This window comes from Podarcis cretensis (assembly GCF_951804945.1).
Source record: "Podarcis cretensis genome assembly, chromosome: 7".
NCBI classification, from domain to species: domain Eukaryota; kingdom Metazoa; phylum Chordata; class Lepidosauria; order Squamata; family Lacertidae; genus Podarcis; species Podarcis cretensis.
Window position 1 is genome coordinate 17,370,336 of NC_137176.1, and position 23,418 is coordinate 17,393,753.

General features: G+C 44.1%; 1 protein-coding gene across 6 annotated transcripts in view; it reads right to left on the bottom strand.

Annotated features, from left to right (window-relative positions):
• CDH18 (cadherin 18) overlaps positions 1-23,418 on the bottom strand; it is a 639,311-nt gene that overhangs the window by 128,165 nt on the left and 487,728 nt on the right. For all 6 annotated transcript variants that reach the window (XM_079984961.1, XM_079984957.1, XM_079984956.1 and 3 more), the window contains one exon: positions 19,212-19,506. In XM_079984961.1, the coding sequence (XP_079841087.1) occupies positions 19,212-19,506 (295 nt within the window). The remainder of the gene's footprint in view (positions 1-19,211; positions 19,507-23,418) is intronic.

The following is a 23,418-nucleotide window of genomic DNA, read 5'->3' on the forward strand; positions in this document are numbered from 1 at the left end:
ATTCGCTGAATGGCACTGACAGCAAGCCCCACATATACTATACTATACTACGCTATACTACGCTATACTACGCTATACTATACTATGCTATACTACACTATACTATACTAATTGGCAATGGCTCTCCAAACTGTCAGGCACAAATTGTATCCAACCAAGTCAGATGGGTGGGGTACAATTAATAAATTTATTTATGCATTTATGTATTATTATTATTATTATTATTATTATTATTATTATTAGCAAGGACTGAATCTAGGACCTCTTTCATGCAAACAATGGGATCTATCACTGACCTATGGTAAAGGAGCAGGTAGGCAACCAGACTAAATTTACATTCAATCTGATCTAATAAGATACTTCTTACATTTTTATACATTATTGTCCAAGAATGGGCACTCTCTCCTCTAAATTCCCAGCCTGTAGGTTTAGATTCCACCTGCCAGGATCCATAGGGATTGAGCAGGTTAGGAATAAATGAAGTCAAGTTCTTGATGTCATTTGACATAAGCTAGACAATGTTTTTAACGTTCACTTTTGACTGATTTATCAAGGTTGCGTAAATCCTGCGAATTATCCCTGAAAGAATTGCGTCCAACTTTCTGATCCATATATTCTGTCTTAAAAGGAAGGAAACTTCAAAAAGTGGTGCTTTTGGAGTCCAAAAAAGAATAAGTGGCTCGCACCTCCTGCTGATAAGAAGGGAAAGAAGTGGTTGCACAAAAAGGCTCTTGATTTTGAGAATGACATTGATGTGCTCTTTAACAATCTCTTTACTAAGCAGATAATGACGGGCTGAAAAGGCAGAAGGGAATCATGAGTGAAATTAAAAGTGAGGAACTTATTAATAGAGAAGGGTCTTTAATATAACACACATCCCCCACAAAACTAGCATTCTTTCCCCCTACAGCTTTTAATAATGGATTTCTTTGGAATCAGAGATTTTCAGAAGTCCTGAATGGCACACAGATTTCTAGAATGGATCACCTCCCCAGGAATTGAGGCAAAGAATTAGCTTCAAAGTCAGCCAGACAGTTGAACAATGAGAAGTTGTGGGGAATGGATGTAATGAGAAGAAAATAACTTGAGCAAATTATAATTGTGGAAACTGCACGTTTTTGTCATTGGAGTTCAAGCCCAGCCTGCATAACCTGTGCACCTTCCTCTAAACCTAGGAATAACCTTTTCCACATGTACTGTGCCCTGATGAGCACTTGATAATTCTCTCTCCCTTTTGCAGTCCCACATAAAAGCAACATGATTTTTTATTTTTTTTTAAGTTCCTGGTGAGCAGCCATGCCTGATGTCCAGGCCTGAGGCATTACACTGGTCGTCTCAAAATGCTGCAGGCTTCCCTCTAAATTCTTTATCAATTTTGCCAGAGGAGCAACCTCCAAACGAACTTTACATGTCACTTTTAGCACAGTCGAGCAGAAATCCCAACAGGATTTCTTTGGAAAGTCCTCCCAAGCAACAGTCAGGTGAAGTAATTTGCCCAGGACCATAGCTGTCAAGCGTCCCTTATTTGGCGGGACAGTCCCTTATCCCAGCTCCATGTCCCGCTGCTGTCCCTTATTGATGATGTCCCTTAAATAAACTACTGAAGGTAATGGGGCCCTTTCTATGTCCAGCTGTGCATTGTCAACAACAAATTGTTGCTGTTTTTTGTGTTGAATAGATGCTATATGGTAATTTATGGACCTAATAGGTATCTAAAGCCATTTGCATGCAACAAAATATGTATTTTATCAAAGCAACTGTTGATCCCTTATTTTGGCTGCTGATCCCTTATTTTCGAGGCAGCTGGTCCCTTATTTTCAAATCTGTAAATTGACAGCTATGCCCAGACCCGCTTCTATGAATGGGAAGCTGCACTACAGCTACAGAATAATGTTACCTTCTAGTAGGCACCATGCTGAATATGGGCCATATGAACTGTATCTTAAAAAGGCTTAGTGAATCCAAGATATGTCAGGAGGTCCTACACACAAGTAGGAATCTAGCAGAGACACATGCCCGACTGGAATGTTCTCTGCTCCTGGTCGGTCGTTCAAGAGACTCAAAAGCCTTCTCCAGCCCAAACATCACAGCGACTAATGCCTCAGAGACATCAGCACACTTCAGGAACAGCAGAGTACAGTGGTACCTCAGGTTAAGTACGTAATTCATTCCGGAGGTCTGTACTTAACCTGAAACTGTTCTTAACCTGAAACACCACTTTAGCTAATGGGGCCTCCTGCTGCCGCCACGCCACCGGAGCATGATTTCTGTTCTCATCCTGAAGCAAAGTTCTTAACCTGAAGCACTATTTCTGGGTTAGCGGAGTCTGTAACCTGAAGCGTATGTATCCCGAGGTACCACTGTATGGGCAGTCAGCGTAACAGACTCAGTAGCGCAGCATTTTGGCTAAACTACTTTATTTACATATAATACACTCGGAGGATTCTAACTCAGCTCCTTCCTCTTCAGCATCAGACAGCAAAGAGAAAGGACAAAGGACAAAAATCCTACGTCATGGAAACACAGTAATTAAAACATCCTGTCTCTGTTACTTACCACAATGTGGAGTGAAAACATACACCATCATGTGATAAAAACAATCCCATGACTGCAAGCATGGGAAAAGAATTCTAACAAGATGATGCTATTGGTGCAGGCCAGACAGCCTTCTGGGGAGCAGTTTAAACAATCCCACCCTCCTCAGTGTTACTCATGTTGCTGTTGCTGCAGCAAAATAGTTTTTGCACAGGTGCTGTGTCTACAAAAACAAAATAGTTCAATAACTGTTCAGCCTCTGAGCTTTGGTGTGATATAAGTGAAGAACAAATCGGATTATGCCTTTGAGGTGGTGGCTCAGCAGATACTGAAGTCCCTTCTCCAAAAACTCTGACAAACCTATTCTTTATTGGAAAGGGTTTTTCCCCATAAGGCTTTATATTACTGATTATCTGCAGGCTCTTATACTTTGTATGAATGACAGTAAGAGCTGTTCAACAGTTGAACAGTCTTGTTTGGGAAGTTAACAACTCTCCTTCCATTGAGGTTTTTAAGCAGAGGGTTAGATGACCCCAACTCTACAATTCTATGATTATATGGCATACTGAGCATTCAAATTGTTCTCTGTGAGATCCTCTGTACAAGCACACATTCAAAACAATACCAGATGCAAAAAAAAATAAAAAAAATCTAGGAAGTAGCATGAATGAACACTGGTGCAGATGCTACAATAGGAAGCTGTTGCCACAAAGGCCCTGGTTTGGTTCTTCTATGCTGCTATAGCAACTGTGTCAACATATACAGTTCCAGATAGAGATAAATTAGAAATATATATTGAAAGGAAATGTGCTTTCCTTGCAATGAGAATTACTGTACCTTTTATTTTGCACATAGTACATGCTTATAATATAAAGCTTTTTCTATACTGGCAATTTCCTAAAAGAAGATTAGTATCCATGCATGAACAATAATATAAATGACTATACAAGTGGTCTTTTGCATAATACAACTGGCCACCCAATCTGTGCATGCACAGTATATAATCATTGGATATTTCATATTTTACAATATAATTTGTGGACGTTAATCTTTTCTTGGGAAAGGATCATTAGAAGAACACAAATATTATTGCAAGACTTTCAGGTAAAGGGGAGAATCATATTGGCTTGTATATAATAAGTATGTTTATAATATCCTACTTTTTTAGTGAGATGGGCACAATATAGGCAAAGTTAGGCATTTGTATAGAGACACAGGTGGTACTGTGGTCTAAACCACAGAGCCTAGGTGTAATGATTCTAGGGGTTGCTTGTGCGTAAGCCAGTGCCAACACCTGGCTGGGTTGCCTGAGTGAACCTTTTCTGTCCAGACAGCCACTCACCCGTGGCTGTCTCAATCGCTGGCAGAATCCGTCAGTGGGCGTTTCTTGAACTTCTTCCAGCAAAGAAGCTCTTTGACGCCTAGTCTCCTCCTACTCTCCCTGCGCGGAAGCCTTCTGCGCAAGGAGGGTGTAGGCAGTGGAGGACCCTTACTCTCCCCGCTGGTCCCCAGCAAGGAGTCATGGGACCGCCTCGCCGATTCCCCCATCTGCCCCCCTTCTCCACTCGTGCTACGCTGATTCTCTTCCCCAGAAGATGGGCTGCCTCTCCCCATCCCGGGACACTCTCTGAAATGCCTCTGGAGCTTGCTCTCTCCCTCCGGCACTGATGGCAGTTCCCTGACACTAGGGCTTGCCAATCAGGGGGTAGGCGGTTTGAATCCCTACGATGGGGTGAGCTCCCACTGTTTGGTCCCAGCTCCTGCCCACCTAGCAGTTCGAAAGCATGCCAGTGAAAGTAGATAAATAGGTACCTGACGGGAAGCTAAACAGTGTTTCCGTGCGCTGCTCTGGTTTCGCCAGAAGCGGCTTAGTCATGCTGGCCACATGACCCGGAAAAACTGTCTGCAGACAAACGCCAGCTCCCTTGGCCAATAGAGCGAGATGGGCGCGCAACCCCAGAGTCATCCGAGACTGGACCTAATATTCACAGGTACCTTTACCTTTACCTAATATATCCCTCTGATTTCAATTTCTTTGATTTGCTTTTTTGACAGGCCATATTCTACAGGGTATGGGCTGAAGACACATCAGGCCAACACCTTGCTGAAGCTAAGCAGGTAATGCTCTGGTCACTGCTTGGATAGGTGACAGCCTGCAAACCCCATGTCTTGGGTTCCATGATGGAAGAAAGAAAGGTGAGCTCCAAATGTAAGAACATACATAAATAATAAATATACGTGGCAACATATATCCTGAGTTTTGATGGTGTACCAACTCTTGGTAAGAAAGAAAGATAAGAGGACACTCAGTCTAGAGACTCAAAGTGCCTTCACAATTATTTTATTCCCAGAAAGCAGTTGGGTTAATTCCAGGAACTCACCAAAAATAAAAAAAAATAAAAAAATACTGAGTTCTCTTATACCATTCCCAGAAAACCTACTTATGAAAGAATTGCTTTGAGGAATCATCTCTCTTTAAGTTAGGCACAAATATTTTGAAGGTAGGGAGTTTAATTATTCATTTGAAACATAAAGCAAATGACTCCCATCACTATTTATTAACAGCTCCATCTGAGAGACAAGTAACAGCTCTGCCATGGAGGAAGACAGAAGAAAATCAATTAGACTAATCAGATAGGCAGCAAAGGGCCGAAAAATGAAGTCCAACAGGAAATTGTAAGTAAATAACATTATTAAAAGTGACCCAAGTCTCAGCCTATTGGTTGCACTTTGTATTCCTCTGTTTCAGTCCTAAACGTAAGACTCCATATGAGATTTGGAAGATTTAACATTTTTGATTATAGTAGAGATGTTCCCTCACCCACCAAACACAGTTTCTTCTCTTTATGCTTCTTATGCTTTTGTATGTAGGAAGAGATGCTGGAGGAATCCTCGGCATCCATATTATGAGACAAACTTGCTTGATCTACATCTCCTGTATTAATTCACAGCTCAAACAAGTTCCTGCTCAGCATCCACACTCCCTGATAAAGTTCTGCTAAATGGGCTGAGCAGACTACATTTTGTATCTTTGGTGTTTTTAAAACAGCAATAGCCGATTGGAGCTCTTAGGAAGTAGGCTGAAAAGTGGGCCTTGAATGACACTGAAAATAACGTTGCGACGAAATTGTGTCCAGAATAGAGAATATTTGAAACACTTGAAAATACTCCATCTTTATACTGTGCTACCTTTCAAAGCTGTTACAATATAGAAATGTTGCGCTTCAAGACCCCCCCCCCAAGCCACCCCCAGGAGAATAAAGATACAAGGACACAGAATTTAGGTTAATATTAATGGGCAAAATTAAAGCCACAGCTTTATTGGTTACAGAATGTGAGTGGTATTGGCTTAGGCATTGGCACCAACAGACTACATCTGATTCCTGCCTGCCTTGCAGGATGTCTGGAAGGGTAAACTACCAGTAGGGGGAGCCCTGCTGATTCAGATCGACTCGACCCCCCTCCCGGGTTTCCCACTGGGGTTGTGGTATGGCCCTAGCCCCTCCCCAGGCTTCAGATAAAATCCACACCCCCGGATTCCCCTAGCCATGCCCCCATAGCACTCTGATTGGCCGCCTGGCGAAAGGCATAGCCAGGCCACCCTCAGCATGATGCGGGACGCTACCCCACACCATGCTGAGGCAGGGGTGGGACCTGGTGGCCCAAGAGCAACCGGTCCCACTTGGAAGCGGAACCGATTTTTTGTACCCCTTTCATGATTCCTTTTGGACTTACTTATCAGACTTCATTGTGTTTATATGTGTGTCATTTTGTATTTGTGTTGTAAACAATCCTGTGATCTTTGAATGAAGGGTGGTATATAAATTTAATTAAGAATAAGGATAAAGAATAAGAATATATGGTAGAAAATGGCTGCCACTATAGACCAGTGGAAATGGTCTGAAACATTTTTTTTTTTGGGGGGGGGGAGGTGACATTCATAAGGGGAACAGAATGGAAATAGACCAGTCCACCCAGCTCTATATGTAAGCCACTAGAAGTTTTCAAATCTTGCACCCAGTTCTGTGAGCCTTATTCACAGGGTCACCATGGCAGCCTGTCAAAATAGAGTGCAACTACATGGAAGTGAGAGCTGGACCATAAAGAAGGCTGATCGCTGAAGAATTGATGCTTTTGAATTATGGTGCTGGAGGAAACTCTTGAGAGTACCATGGACTGCAAGAAGATCAAACCTATCCATTCTTAAGGAAATTGGCCCTGAGTGCTCACTGGAAGGACAGATCATGAAGCTGAGGCTCCAATACTTTGGCCACCTCATGAGAAGAGAAGACTCCCTGGAAAAGACCCTGATGTTGGGAAAGATGGAGGGCACAAGGAGAAGGGGACGACAGAGGACGAGATAGTTGGATAGTGTTCTCGAAGCTACCAGCATGAGTTTGACTAAACTGCAGGAGGCAGTGGAAGACAGAAGTGCCTGGCGTGCTCTGGTCCATGGGGTCACGAAGAGTCAGACACGACTAAACGACTAAACAACAACAACAAACACCCTCTGCTGTGTGAAAATATCTCTGCAAATAGCCAGGGCGTGGTACTGCAGCTACTAAAACAGCAGCCAGGTAGCAGAAGGCCTCAATAAGCATATGCAGCAATTCACCTTTGGGGTACTGCCCCTATTGGCTTTTCTGCCTAACTTTCTGCTTTGCTTAGTGGCTTAGCAGCTTACAGGCCTGCTGACACATCTACTGTGCGGATCATTTATCTGTCAAGATCATCATTCTGCCTTATTCTCCTTTTCCAGACCACCAGCTTTGGCATTCTGATCCCAAAGCTGTTTTCTATAAAAAGTCAACAGCAGCAGCTGCCGCAATAACATTGTTAGCGAGGACAATTGATAGGACAGCTGGCCAGACAACATAACTGCTAAGTATCTCTTTTCCATAAGCTGTACTCATTTTTTTAAAAACCAACCAAACAAAACAAAAGCAAAACTGATCTTCAATCAGACTGAAAAACATTAGAGATACAGGTGTCTGCAAGAAGTTTTAGGATGGAAGAGGACATGCAAACTGAAGCTTGATCCAGGTACGCTAGAAGTACTGTGGGTAGGGAAATCTGCTTACTTGGATGAAGGTATGCTTCCAGGGATATATGGGGCTGTATCAGGTTCACAATCGGGGGAGCTCTCCAAAACTTCACTATAAACGAAAGCATCAATTCCCAAGAATGCCTTGTATCAGTTGATTTGTTAGCACTGACTCTGTATAGAGAGAGAGGAACTGACTGCTGTCATTCATGCCCTAGTTACAACTACTCACTCACTGGATCATCACCTTGTCATAGTGAGTGTCTTTGAAAATTTTTACACATCACTTGGAAAGACAGGCGAACTATTGACAATGTACTGGAAGAAACAAAGATCGCCAGTGTCAAAACAATGATCCTTCAACATCAGTTTTGTAGGACTGGACATGTTGTGCAGATGCCTGATTATCGTCTTCCAAAGCAACTACTCTATTCCAAACTTAAAAATGGAAATGGTAATGCTGGTGGTCAACAAGAGAGGTTTACAGTCTCTCTCAAGGCAAATCTAAAAAAAAATGTAGTATAAACACCGACAACTGGGAAACACTGGCCTGTGAACACTCCAATTGGAGAACAGCCTTTACCAAAGGTGTCATGAGCTTTGAAGATGCTTGAACTCATGGTGAAAGGAAAGAAAGCATGCTTGGCAAACCCTCACCGTGATCAACTCTCACCCGGAAACCTATGTCCCCACTCTGGAAAGACGTGTGGATCCAGGATTGGCCTCCACAGTCACTTACAGGCTCACTGTTAAAACCGTGTTTATGAAAGACAATCTTACTCAGCTACGAGTGATCGCCAAAGGTAAGAGAGTTACAACCAGCAGAAAATGGCAGCAACGAAAAGAGGTGATGGTACTCCATACGGGTGAGTACCATCATGAGAAAGGACCGACTATAATATCGTCTACATGCGGTGCCCTTTAAATACAGTTTGGTAGATTCAATTGGTGCCAAATACAGCTGTTTGGTTGCTAACACCTCTTCTGCACTGGTAACTCTAGTTACCAGCATATTACAAGGCATAATTTAAAGTGCTGGGGGATATCATTAAAATCCTAAATGGTATGGAACCTGGTTACACCTATATGAACCTGCCTGGAGCTGCATATTGGAGAAATATGCCTTCCTTGAACGTCCATCATTAAGTTCATTCAGATTGGCAGGCACAAGAGACAAGGCCTTTTCACTAGCTGCCCATCATTGTAGAACTTTATCCCATGTGGAATGAATCCGAATCTTTCTTTGGTTGAATGCAAGTGGGCTTTATAGAGATAGCGGTTCCAATCTGCTTTTAATTGAATGAAGTTCAACTTTTATGATGTTGCAGGAGTAGATGGTTTTCAGGGGTGGCATTCCAGAGGTTGATAAGAGTAGAACATCAGCCATGACCTCTGGGCTGTTGGAATCTGGAGGGCATGCAGAGGCACAGGTTGCCCACTCACAGTTCAATTGTTTTATATCTTATGTTTCAAATTTTTGTTCTTGTCATTTTCTTTCAACCCAGGTTTGACCATGAAAGAAATGCAAGAAAAGAGGTGAGACAGGAAAGGGACACCAATTCTTTAAGGCCAGAATGAAGTGGCAAGCTACCTTTGAAGGTGACCTGGAACTACAATTAATCCGGAATGCGGCAGCTAGACTGGTGACTGGGAGTGGCCGCCGAGACCATATAACACCGGTCCTGAAAGACCTACATTGGCTCCCGGTATGTTTCCAAGCACAATTCAAAGTGTTGGTGCTGACCTTTAAAGCCCTAAATGGACTCGGCCCAGTATACCTGAAGGAGCGTCTCCACCCCCATCATTCAGCCCAGACACTGAGGTCCAGCTCTGAGGGCCTTCTGGCAGTTCCCTCACTGCGAGAAGTGAGGTTACAGGGAACCAGGCAGAGGGCCTTCTCAGTAGTGGCGCCCGCCCTGTGGAACGCCCTCCCATCAGATGTCAAAGAACTAAACAACTATCTGACTTTTAGAAGACATCTGAAGGCAGCTCTGTTTAGGGAAGTTTTTAATGTTTTATGTTTTATTGTGTTTTTAATGTTCTGTTGGGAGCCGCCTAGACTGGCTGGGGAAACCTGGTCAGATGGGCGGGGTATAAATAATAAATTTATTATTATTATTATTATTATTATTATTATTATTAGGCATTCATATCCTGGTGGAATGAGCCTGATCTCTCCTGTTTGGTGTTCTTGCTGGAATAGCAGTTGGAGACGCTTTTGAACCCAGACGATCAATGGGCCCATACTGTTGGGCTATTCAGTTTCCCTTGTAATGTCATCTCAGGACATTTCTCACCATAAGATCAGCAATGTAATTTTTGCTGAAAATGCCAAAATGGACTTTAAATATATGAAGAATTCTAAGTCCTCAGTTTGGTATATTAAAAATAAATCCGGCCATAAAAGAGCTGCTTATCTCTGGGAATTAACCTCCCCCCACCCTCGGTTACATATGCATTTACTAAGCTTAGATTTCAAACTATGCCCACAGAATATCTGACTAGTAAATTCTTTAATAAGCCAACAAATGACTGCCTTTGTGCCTGAGGATCAGGCCAGATTGAAGACACGAAGGCAGCACACTCTATGTCCTCTGTTGCCCTGTATACTGCTCACCAAGGGAGTAATTTCCCTCTTCCTTTCATAATTTTCTAGAAGAGGAAACAAATAATTTCAAAATTAGATGGCTGCTGGGTGATCCATACAAGTTGTTACCTCTAGGTACATGAAAGAGGAATGCTACCTTCTACGCAATATGGTTTAATTTTATTTGGTACATGCAATTCATTGGATATGGCTTTCACCCATCAAGAATACATGGAACACTGTGGAATGACACTTTCAAATTAATTACTTTATCAGTGATTGTGAAAACATAGAGCTGAACAGAAGCTATGTCTTATTAGGGGCAAATCCACACTCTGGAAAGGGAGACTGGCAGGGAAATGTATTCATTGTAATTATTATGTAAAGGTAAAGGTAAAGGTAAAGAGACCCCTGGCCATTAGGTCCAGTCGTGGCTGACTCTGGGATTGCGGCGCTCATCTCGGTTTATTGGCCAAGGGAGCCGGCATACAGCTTCCGGGTCATGTGGCCGGCATGACTAAGCTGCTTCTGGCGAACCAAAGCAGCGCATGAAAACGCCGTTTACCTTCCCGCCGGAGTGGTACCTATTTATCTACTTGCACTTTTTGACGTGCTTTCAAACTACTAGGTTGGCAGGAGCAGGGACCGAGCAACGGGAGCTCACCCCGCCACGGGGATTCGAACCGCCAACCTTCTGATCGGCAAGTCCTAGGCTCTGTGGTTTAACCCACAGTGCCCCCCGTGTCATTATGTAATCATTATGTAATCCTGTTTAAATTTGAATTCAATAAAATATGTTTTTTTTTAAAAAAAGAATACAGAAAGAAAGTCCTCCTAGCCATGATGGCTATTTTCTACATCCATTTCCAGAGGCAATACAGTGGTACCTCTGGTTATGTACTTAATTCGTTCTGGAGGTCCGTTCTTAACCTGAAACTGTTCTTAACCTGAAGCACCATTTTAGCTAATGGGGCCTCCCACCGCTGCCACATGATTTCTGTTCTTATCCGGAAGCAAAGTTCTTAACCTGAGGTACTATTTCTGGGTTAGCAGAGTCTGTAACCTGAAGCGTATGTAACCCGAGGTACCACTGTATGCCTCTTAATACCAGGTGCCAGGAATAACAGGTGAACACAGTGTTGCTGTGCTCACTGCCTTCATCCTTCACACAGGCATTTGATTGGCCACTTTGAGAACAAAATGCCAGGCAAGATGGACCACTGCTGTAATCCAGAAGGCTTTTCATATGTTCTTATGGTGGCTGTGAGTCCTGGAAGACCTGCCCCCCTGCCTTGCAGACCTTTCCCCACCTAGCCTGGAGGACAGGGCCCTGACGGACTTCAGCTACAAAAGCTGAGTCTGTCGAAGAGGCCAGAGGCCATCTTGCCTGTGTCTTAGTGCAGACCCAGGTCATTGAGCCTGAGCTTCCACAGCTGCCGCCTGCCTTGAACCAGCATTGCCAGGATTGGCAGCAACAGCAGCAGATGCGTTCTATGCTTAAGATTTTATTTCCTTGCCAATTGTGTTGTTTTAAACATGCCTTTTATATTTGACTGCCTTTAGCAATGTTTTATTTTGAAACCTTTAAGTTTGGGGTTAGTTACGTTGCTTTGAATGTATACTTTATAGTGGACTTTCTTCAGTAAAGTTTTATTTGATATTTTAATGTGTTGTAAACAGCTTTGATATTTTTTCTTAAAAATATGAAGTGACATAGAAAGGAAATTATTATTAATAATAATATTTAATAATAATAATAATAATAATAATAATAATAATAATAATAATAATAATAATGTTGCTTCTCTTCTGTGCCTCGAGAACCTGTTCTGCTTGGCTATTGATCCAAGTGTTTTCCTCATGGCTCTGGGTGGTCATAGGCAACCATTTGAACATACATTTTATTACATCTCCTCCAATGTGTGGCAAATACATCAGTACCTCGGTTTTCGAACATCTCGGAAGTTGAACATTTTGGTTTTTGAATGCCGAAAACCTGGAAGTAAATGCTTCCATTTTTGAATGCACCCCGGAAGTCGAATGGCTTCCGCTGAGTTTCCCTCCTCTATTTTATCCATTAAATTTACAGACTTCCCTTTGCGCCTTGGTTTTTGAATGTTTCAGAACTCGAATGGTCTTCCAAAAGGGATTACACTCGGAAAACAAGATTCCACTTCTTATCACTTGATGCAAAAACAAAGAATAACAAACCAAGCCACCCCAGGATAAAATAAAAAAAATAAAATCTCAATCATCTGCATAGCAGATATCTTCATCTGCACTTGCTGCACAGCTTGATAATGCTAACTTGGTTCATCTACACAACAGGACACCTGCAAACTAATTGGGCCATTGTACACACCTTATGTGGAAGTGAACAAGCACAGCAATTTCTTTGCTCATAGCAGGTTTTATCTTTTATGACATTACCATACCATTCACATTTCTCTTTCCTCCCTAGCCGGCATAAACAAATGTTGATGTTGTCTGCCACAACTGATGCATTAGCATGAACAATCATCATCGTTACATCATTGTCATTCAGAGTGATGACAAACCATCAAGGTGCATGTAGGCATCTCTCTCACATGCATATAATCAAAACGCTTATGAGAGGCCAGCAATTCAATTCACTCTGATAGTCTCCCAAGGAGCTCTTACAGCTGCATTTAAAGCTAACCAACCTTGGCCAGACAGCCCCTTGCTACTAAAACAGATAGAAAGGAGTAATGAGCCAATCAGGTACATTGCATAAATGCCCTTGGGAGGTTTGTGGGCTTCTAATTGTTCTCTATGAAGGGCCACCCTCATCACCCCTTTCACCATCAGGAAAGCAAGAAAACCTGAGAGCAGGCAGGATTAATTTCCAGAACTGCTTTCTTCAGGAAGACCAGGAATGTCACTTCCCTCCCTGTTGCTACTCACTACTATGCAGCAAGCAGAAAATACTGATTTGGTTAGTCTAGCTCTCTTTTGTCTACTGACATCTACTCTCTAAAGCAGGGGTCAGCAAACTAAGGCCCAGGGGCCAGATGCAGCTCCCAGGCTCGTAAATCCGGCCCGTAGACCTTGCCGCCCAGTTGGTCAGTCCCCGCGAGCTGCGGACGCCTCGCCACATGGGGACTGACTTCCACAACGCTGGCACGGCTTCTGGGCAGGTGGTGACACTGGCACAGCTTCAGATTGGCTGCAGGAAGTTCCAGGGGCCAATCCGAAGCCCACAGCTGAGGTAAACCCAGTATGGCCATGGATGGAGAGGCTGGCGGGCTGGAGAGAGATGGGACTGGGCCATGCCGTGGGCATTGTGACGGGTGTGTCGCGGGGCTTCAGCCAGAGCTTAGCACGCCTGTTAGCCCCGCACCTGGCGCCCAGCTCGGCACTGCTGCTGGTGGCACGCTCAGTGGCCATGCTGGAGCAGCTGGAGGGTGAGCTCTGTGTCACCTGCCCAGCGCTCCATGTACGCGGCCTGCCTGCCAACCTGGCCTCAGACGATGGGCCGCAGTTCCTGCTGCATGCCACCTGGGAGCTCTGCAGGGACGGGCCAATGGAGCTGCTGCTGCTCATCAACAACACCGGTGAGTGGGCAGTGCTGAGACACACTCCTGAGTGTGTGCAGAGTGCATTCCTCCTCCGGGTCTGCTGGCAGCTGCGGAACTGGCTTGCAGGGTATTTATATTTTTCAAAATATAGTCCCGCCCCCCACAAGGTCTGAGGAACAGTGGACCAGCCCCCTGATGAAAAAGTTTGCTGACCCCTGCTCTAAGGTGTGACTAGTCCCCCCCCCCCCGTTCTGCTACCCACAGCCCTTTTAAGTAGAGATGCCAGGGATCAAGGGGCATTAAGCAGAGGGGAGAAGGAGAGAGCATGATATTTCCCCCCAGATCACCATAAACAACTGCACATACCATATGTAATATTACAGGATATAATCCTGCTTTGTAACAGTCGCTGCTTACTGCAACCACTACTATGTTATAAGATCCACTATCTTGTAATATTACATACGGTATGTGCATTATCATAGAATCATAGAGTTGGAAGAGACCACAAGGGCCATCGAGTCCAACCCCCTGCCAAGCAGGAAACACCATCAGAGCACTCCTGACATATGGTTGTCAAGCCTCTGCTTAAAGACCTCCAAAGAAGGAGACTCCACCACACTCCTTGGCAGCAAATTCCACTGTTGAACAGCTCTTACTGTCAGGAAGTTCTTCCTAATGTTTAGGTGGAATCTTCTTTCTTGTAGTTTGGATCCATTGCTCCGTTTCCGCTTCTCTGGAGCAGCAGAAAACAACCTTTCTCCCTCCTCTATGTGACATCCTTTTATATATTTGAACATGGCTATCATATCACCCCTTAACCTCCTCTTCTCCAGGCTAAACATGCCCAGCTCCCTTAGCTGTTCCTCATAAGGCATCGTTTCCAGGCCTTTGACCATTTTGCTTGCCCTCCTCTGGACACATTCCAGTTTGTCCGTGTCCTTCTTGAACTGTGGTACCCAGAACTGGACACAGTACTCCAGGTGAGGTCTGACCAGAGCAGAATACAGTGGCACTATTACTTCCCTTGATCTAGATGCTATACTCCTATTGATGCTGCCGCGTCACACTGTTGGCTCATGTCAAGTTTGTGGTCAACCAAGACTCCTAGATCCTTTTCACATGTACTGCTCTCAAGCCAGGTGTCACCCATCTTGTATTTGTGCCTCTCATTTTTTTTGCCCAAGTGCAATACTTTACATTTCTCTCTGTTAAAATTCATCATGTTTGTTTTGGCCCAGTTCTCTAATCTGTCAAGGTCGTTTTGAAGTGTGATCCTGTCCTCTGGGGTGTTAGCCACCCCTCCCAGTTTGGTGTCATCTGCAAATTTGATCAGGATGCCCTTGAGTCCATCATCCAAGTCGTTGATAAAGATGTTGAATAAGACGGGGCCCAAGACAGAACCCTGTGGCACCCCACTAGTCACTCTTCTCCAGGATGAAGAGGAACCATTGATGAGCACCCTTTGGGTTCGGTCAGTCAACCAGTTACAAATCCACTGAGTGGTAGCATAGTCAAGACCACATTTTACCAGCTTCTTTACAAGAATATCATGGGGCACCTTGTCAAATGCCTTGCTGAAATCAAGGTAGGCTACATCCACTGCGTTCCCTTCATCTACCAGGCTTGTAATTCTGTCAAAAAACGAGATCAGGTTAGTCTGACATGACTAATGGTGATCACAGCATTCCTTTCTAGGTGCTCACAGACTGTTTGCTTAATGATCGGCTCCAGAATCTTCCCTGGTATTGATGTCAGACTGACTGGGCGGTAATTATTTGGGTCCTCTCTTTTCCCCTTTTTGAAAATAGGGACAACATTTGCCCTCCTCCAGTCTGCCGGGACTTCACCTGTTCTCCAGGAATTCTCAAAGATGACTGCCAGTGGTTCTGAGATCACATCTGCCAGTTCTTTTAATACTCTTGGATGCAGTTCATCTGGCCTGGAGACTTGAATACATCTAGACTAGCCAAGTATTCTTGTACTATCTCCTTAGTTATTCTGGGCTGTGTTTCCTCTACTGAATCATTTGCTCCAAATTCTTCAGGTCGGGCATTGTTTTCTTTATCAGAGAAGACTGAGGCAAAGAAGGCATTGAGGAGTTCAGCCCTTTCTGTGTCCCCTGTTTGCATTTCACCATCTTCTCCTCTGAGTGACCCCACTGTTTCTTTGTTCTTCCTTTTGCTACGAACATACCCATAAAAGCCTTTTTTGTTGCTTTTAACCTCTCTAGCAAGCCTGAGTTCATTCTGTGCTTTAGCTTTTCTGACTTTGTGTCTACACGTGTTGGCTATTTGTTTGAATTCCTCTTTGGTGGTTTCCCCTCTTTTCCATTTTTTGTACACATCCTTTTTTAATCTTAACTCAGTTAAAAGTTCTTTAGATAGCCACCCTGGCTTCTTCAGGCACCTTCCATGTTTCCGTCTCATTGGTATTGCCTGAAGTTGTGCTTTTACTATCTCCCTCTTAACAAACTCCCAGCCATCATGAACTCCCTTTCCTTTTAGTATTACTGTCCATGGGATCTCACCCAGCACTTCCCTAAGTTTTATGAAGTCGGCTTTCTTAAAGTCAAGAAATTGAGTCCTAGTATGCTTGGCTGCTCCTTTCCGCTGTACAGTAAACTTCAGAAGAGCATGATCACTCACGCCTAATGATCCTTCCACTTCTACCCCACTAACCAGGTCATCAACATTGGTTAGGACCAGATCTAAAATGGCTGTTCCTCTTGTTGCTTCTCCCACTTTCTGGAGAATGGAGTTGTCTGCAAGGCCAGTGAGGAATCTGTTTGACCTTATGCTCTTGGCTGAGTTTGACATCCAACAAATATCTGGGTAATTGAAGTCCCCATTACTACTATCTCCCTTCCTTTTGCATGCTTGACCATCTGTTCCAGGAAGGCATCATCTATGTCCTCCGTTTGGCTTGGGTATCTATAGCAAACTCCCACAATGAGGTCACTGTTATTCTTCTCTCCCTTAATTTTGACCCAAATGTTCTCACTTTGGCTTTGAGGATCTAAATCTTGGATCTCTTCACAGGTATACACATCCCTGACATATAATGCCACTCCTCCTCCTTTCTTGTCTGGTCTGTTTCTCTAAAATAGATTGTATCCCTCCATTATTACATTCCAATCGTGGGACTTATCCCACCAGGTTTCAGTGATGCCTATTATGTCATATTTAGTTTGCTGTACCAAGAGCTCAAGCTCATCTTGTTTATTTCCCATGCTTTGCGCATTAGTGTACAGACATTGAAGTCCATTAATCATTCCCCCGTGTCTCTTATTTAAGGATTTTTTCCTCCCACCACTAGGTCTGCGTGCTGTTTGCTCCATTTGGTCTATGACATTTGGATGATCATCTTCATCAATTGATAGACTCCTACCTTCAGGAGCACTGTCTCCCTCCCCCACATTAGTCAGTTTAAAGCCCTCCTGATGAGGTTTCTGAGATTTTTGGCAAAAACATTCCTCCCAACTGTTGTGAGGTGCAGCCCATCACTTGCCAGAAGTCCATCTTCAAGAAATCTTCAAGAATGTTTACACCATTTGCGAAGCCAGCTGTTCACTTCCACTATTTTTCCCCTCTCTCCCTGGGCCACGTTATTCAACTGGGAGGACAGATGAGATGACAATTTGTGCATTTAATTGCTTCAATTTCTTGCCCAGAGTCTCGTAGTCTCTTTTGATCTTCTGGAGGCTATTGCTTGCAGTGTCATTGGTTCCCACATGAACCAAGAGGAAGGGGTATTTGTCAGTGGGTTTTATGATTCCTTGCAGTCGTTCAGTTACATCTTGGATCTTAGCCCCGGGGAGACAGCACACTTCCCGAGAAATCTTGTCAGGCCCACAGATCACTGCTTCTGTTCCCCTCAGTAGGGAATCCCCTATCACTACTACACGCCTCCTCTTAAGTTTGGTCAGGGTTCTTCCGTGAGCTGTCCGTTCCAAGGACGCCTGCACATTCCCTGAGGACTGACTTTGCTGCTCGTCTTCATATACCTGATCGACTGTAATGAGGGAGAGATCCTCAAATGGAGTCTGCTCTTTGTCTTCCATGCTAGAGGAGAGGACCTCAAAGCAATTGTGTATTTCTAAACAATCAGAGTGAACCCTGGGCCTCCTACTTCTTTGAGTCACGTTTCTCCATATATCTGGCTCCTGTGTTGGTGGACTAGCCTCCTTCTCAGGGGAGTCCCCTGTCTCCTCCTTGGTGGAGACGGTGTGCTCTGTTGCTTCCAAGAATTGCTCCAGCTCTCTAATTCTTTGGAGCGTAGCTACAAGTTCCTCCAGTTGCTGGACTTTGTCTTCTAAGAGGGGAATCAACATGCAATTGCTGCAGGTAAAGCTGCCTGCAACCTTTGGCAAGATGGCAAACATTGCGCAGGAACCGCAGGCAACTGCAGCTGTTCCCTTACCCTCCATCTTGAGAACGTGTCGTTGGGGGTGGCTACAGCGGTCCTCCTTCATAAAAAGCGTGAAGACAGGACAAATAACTCCCCCCCAAAAAACCCTAGGTCTCCCCCAACAAACGTTTGAGACTAGCTCCCTTAAATCTACAAGATGGATCAAACTGCATGCGCCTCCCACAGCTAATCACCTGCCTCAACAGAAACCCTGCCCCCTCTGACCCTTGCACAGGGAGAGCAGCTAATCAGCCACAAAGAAACACACACACCAGAAAACCCTTTTTGCTCCTTCTTCAGCTGCTGCCCTGCAAGCTCTGATAAGCTCCTCCCACAGCTAATCACCTGCCTCAACAGAAACCCTGCCCCCTCTGACCTTTGCACAGGGAGAGCAGCTAATCAGCCACAAAGAAACACACACACCAGAAAACCCTTTTTGCTCCTTCTTCAGCTGCTGCCCTGCAAGCTCGGCTGTTCTACTGATGAAGCCTGTTCTACTGAGCTTGTTCTACTGATGAAGCCTAGGATATTGAAACAAGGCTAATATTCCAGAAATCCTTGTCTGAGACTCTCTGAAAGGATTCTGTGAAATTGTAACAACTCTTCATGTGGATTATTGGACTCTTTGAACAGACAGGTGGAATAGATACTTATACATGTATGGCCCTTGTGCATGAACTGACTAGAGAATGAACTGATCCACTGGGTCTTCTGCTTTTTTCATTGAAACTTCTGTTGAAATCTACAAATTGATACAATGAATAGTGTACCTTATTTATTCAAAAGTACAGCCGGTTACATCTTGTGTGTTTATTGAGTATGTTCCATGTAACTATAGGTTTGTTGTTTTTTTTAGTAAAGGGATATAAGGCAATCCTAAAGGAGCCAACAAGCTTCTAAGGAGATGATGGCTAATATGTAGTGCCTTCCAAATGACCCTGATGTCACAAGCGGCACAAAGGAACTAATGGACACCATTGCAAGCACATTGCTCTAGGTATCTCAAAAAAAGCAAGCAAAACCACCAGCTAAATGACAGGAGAAAGTCCACAGAACCAAGTGCACAGTAACACAAATCCCCATTTATTCTCCTTACCCATATCAGACATCTCTGGCACGGTAACGATGTAAGGTCCATCTGTAAATTTTGGTGCGTTGTCATTGATGTCTTGTACTTTAATGATAAACTCCGATTCAGGTTCAAGTGGCTTGTTTGTCCGTCTGTCGATGGCTTGCGCATGCAGCACATAGTGGGTCTTCTTTTCTCGGTCTAGGCTTTTGGTTGAATGGATGTCTCCTGTTGTGTCGTCAATAATAAAGATAGTCCCAGCCCCTTCACCTGTAAGGATGTATTTGACTGATCCATCACCTTTGTCAGAATTGGAATGCAGCTGTAAAAGAAAATGAGGAAAAAATAGGAAAGGAAAATATGCAATACATGTAATATAATACCACATTATGGTACAGGTTTGTTTGGTTGAGAGAAAGCAATTGTGTCATCAGCACTGCTCAAGGGTACGAACTGTCCAATTTTTGCTAGGATGGGCCTCCTGAACTGAAAGCAACCTCCGTTAATTTGTCAGACCATCAGAAACACAACAAAGGCAAGTTCTCTGGCAGGGCTAAGTTTTGTCCTTAGGTTAGGCTAAAAAAAGGAGGTAAGCAAAGTAGCTAGATCACATAGCCTGTATACATACATCTTTCAAATATACAGTACATCTTTCAAGAAATGTATGAAAGAGAGGAGCTCTTTAGAAACAGGGAATTGTCCCAATGACTCCAAGCACAGATGAGCATTATTTGCGTGAGCTTACAAGTCCCTTCCCTACCAACGGACACTGCATATTGTATTGAAACTGTATGAGTGATGGAGAAGCACGATGGCTTTGAGCTCAGCTCAGCTGAGATACAAACTGGGAAGGGCCAGAGAACAGCACGTACATGTCTCTCCACACCTCTCTAAGGATACAATGTTCAGACATGGAGTTGTATAGAAAAGGAGGTGCTTGGCAATATAAGATCACAGAAACAGGGGGGTTGAAGTGGAAGATCCTGGAAAACGACACAGTTGGCAGGATAATATCTTGAAGAGCAGAATGCCACACCAAAACCTTCCATTGTGGGTCCCACTTGTTGGTCACTAACAGTGATATAGTTCAGTACAGTGGTACCTCTGGTTACGTACTTAATTTGTTCTGGAGGTCTGTTCTTAACATGAAACTGTTCTTAACCTGAAGCACCACTTTAGCTAATGGGGGCTCCTGTTGCCACCGCGCCATCAGGAGCAAGATTTCTGTTCTTATCCTGAAGCAAAGTTCTTAACCTGAAGCACTATTTCTGGGTTAGCAGAGTGTGTAACCTGAAGCGTATGTAACCCGAGGTACCTGTGGCGTAGCGTGGGTTGTCAGCACCCTGGGCAAGGCAAGTAATTTGCACCCCCTAACCCATGGATTTGTGCCCCCTAATCCTAACCCCCAGATGTTGCGCCCTGTGCGGCCGGCCCCCCTGCACCCCCCACGCTACGCCACTGCGAGGTACCACTGTAATACTAATGAGAAATTGTCAGAAGCAGATGTCTCTGTTTAAAGTCAACTCTTTCTATGATCCTGAGTGCTAAAATGACCCATGGATATATTCTAGACCAATGTTTCCCAAACTTTGGTCTCCAGCTGTTTTTGAATAACAATTCCCACCATTCCTGACCACTGGTCCTGCTCTAGGGATGATGGGAGTTGTAGTTCAAAAACAGCTGGAGACCCAAGTTTAGGAAACACTGATATAGATTATGAAGCTTTGTTGTTGTTGTTGTCCTTACAAAAATTCTGTCCATGTAATAGGAGATCCCACACTTTGACATTACTTCTATCTTCTGGATTTTAAATGCTATGCCCCTCATTTTCCATGTGCATAGTCTTTTCCAGCTGCACAAAATTATCTGGGGAGGGGTCAGTGGTGTACCCTGGTTGGCCCTTTCAACATGTGGACCTCATTCATATGTGATATTAGACACTTTCTGACACATGGGGATAGGCTAAAAAGGCACAAGAAGAAGTAGGCAAAAGAAAGACTTCAGTACATTTAAGATAAATCCTGATAGTCTGCTTAACGTCCATTTTGTGCCATTTCCCTACCAAGAGTTTTCCCAGATAAGAACAAAATGTTGGCCATATTAAGTCCTCAGTTCTCTGCGGGGGCTAAAGGGACCTCTGCCATTCTGGAGAAAGGTGAATGGTGTCAATTTTGTGTGATGTTTTAGCTCAAAGTCTAAGGTGTGAAATCTGTCAGAGTAATAAAATCTTTGCTACATTCCATGGCTGCAAATGCCCAAATATGCTAAAATTGCCCGGGTAGCTGCTAATGGAAAACCTACATAGGGGAGAGGAGGAGAGAGAAAGAGCAAACCCCAGGCCTTGGGTTTGTAGATTGAGAACTTTTTTTGTCTTTGAATGTACTTTTTACACTCCAGTTGTAAAACAGCCGCTGAAAAATGTGTCTGAGCTACCTCTGTTCCTTTCTCCTGATAAACCTTTCTTCAGTAAAATATACCGATTTTTGTTCTTGATTTTCTGAAGACGGTAGCCAAACTCTGAAGCAGTAAGAGATTCTGTATGACTTTTATATATATATAACAAAATGATCATCTCAAGTGCTTCTCTGCATCCAAGGGTTAGCATTTTATCTTTCAACGGTGGTAAAATAGAAGAAAGATAATGTCAACAAAAGTGTTGCTATTATCAAGTTTTCACATTTTTCGCCCTTTCTGCTATTTTCGGTGGGACCCAGTGGTGCTCCCACGAGCCTGCTGCTAATGTTCTGAAGCAAAAAGGAAGGATGGTTTGAAAGCTTTCTCTCTCTCTTTGACCTCAATGAATTCATTCCAATAGCATTGCCCTCACAAAAGAACAATGGACAGCCAGTCAACCCATTTTCTGGTATACTTTGAAAGGGTTCTGGTGAGGGGGCACATCAAAGCAGTTTCTGACCATTTTTTTTCTTCTTTAAGGGTACTCACGAGCATGACTCTGTTGCTTCACTGTCTCTTTACCCATCCAACCCAAGTTACAGAATAGGGTTCTGATTTATAACCACTTTGCCATCCCCAGAACCACCAAGGGTTTTCAGGCTACCAGGCAAATGCATCAGCTGATCCTAGAACAGGCAGAGGTTCACTCAGTTTCCTAAGTGGTGGAGTCTTGGGCTTGAATTTAGGGGAGCCAGTGGACAAGCTGTTCTTTGGTTAGCTATCCGACCATCCCTTTATGCTATGCTCACCACTATCACTCACCAGTCCCACGTCAGGTAAGTAGGAAGAAGACTACCCTTGGAAGAATCATTTTGCTTCTCTTATTTTTCTCTGGACCATTCATTCCTCCAGTCACTTTTCCCTCTCCTCCATTTCTCTCTGATAAATCCTTTGGTCTTTCTGTGTTCCCAAGAAGCACCAGTTAGCTTATTCGGTTAGAGCAGGGTTCCTCAAACTTGGCCCTCCAGAAGTTTTGAGACTACAATTTCCATCATCCCTGACCACTGGTCCTGCTAGCTAGGGATCATGGGAGTTGTAGGCCAAAAACACCTGGAGGGCCGAGTTTGAGGAAGCCTGGGTTAGAGCATGGTGCACATCAAGGTTGAAGGTTTGATCAAGGAGCTTTCATTTCACCCCACTTACGGACTCCAGGTCCCTCTGAGTTTCCTATTGTAGAGGTCATTTGGTGTGATGTGCCCCCATTAGGATTCTATGTTCACTCCAGATAGCACCCACACCTCCTCCTTTGCTTATTCTCACCCCTCACATTATGGAAGCCATGGTTTCAATTATAGCCTCACTGCCTTTCAGCCCTGCCTCCACAGTTGTGACTGCTGCCACTTCAGCTGTGGAGCAGTGCTCTACTCATGCTAAGAAGGTAGTCCTTCACCCAACTGAGAGTGGTTGTGATAACAGAGATGGCTTCCAGGCCACTCCACTGCCACAGCAGCATGCCATACGGTTGAGGATTCATTGTGCATGTGCTGGTGATACAAGTTTTCAAACAGACCACCACCACCATCATTACTACCATTTCACAGGTGAACAATGGGCTGTGAGATGTTTAAGAGCAAAGCCACCCAAGCAAGCGGATGTGTTATGGATATGATCTGAGGAGGCCCATGCAGACTTCAATATATGGTACACCAGTTCTAGGGACGCGGGTGGCGCTGTGCTCTAAACCACTAAGCCTTTTTGACTTGCCAATCAGGTGGTCAGTGGTTTGAATCCCCATGATGGGGGTGAGCTCCCATTGCTCTGGCCCAGCTCCTGCCAACCT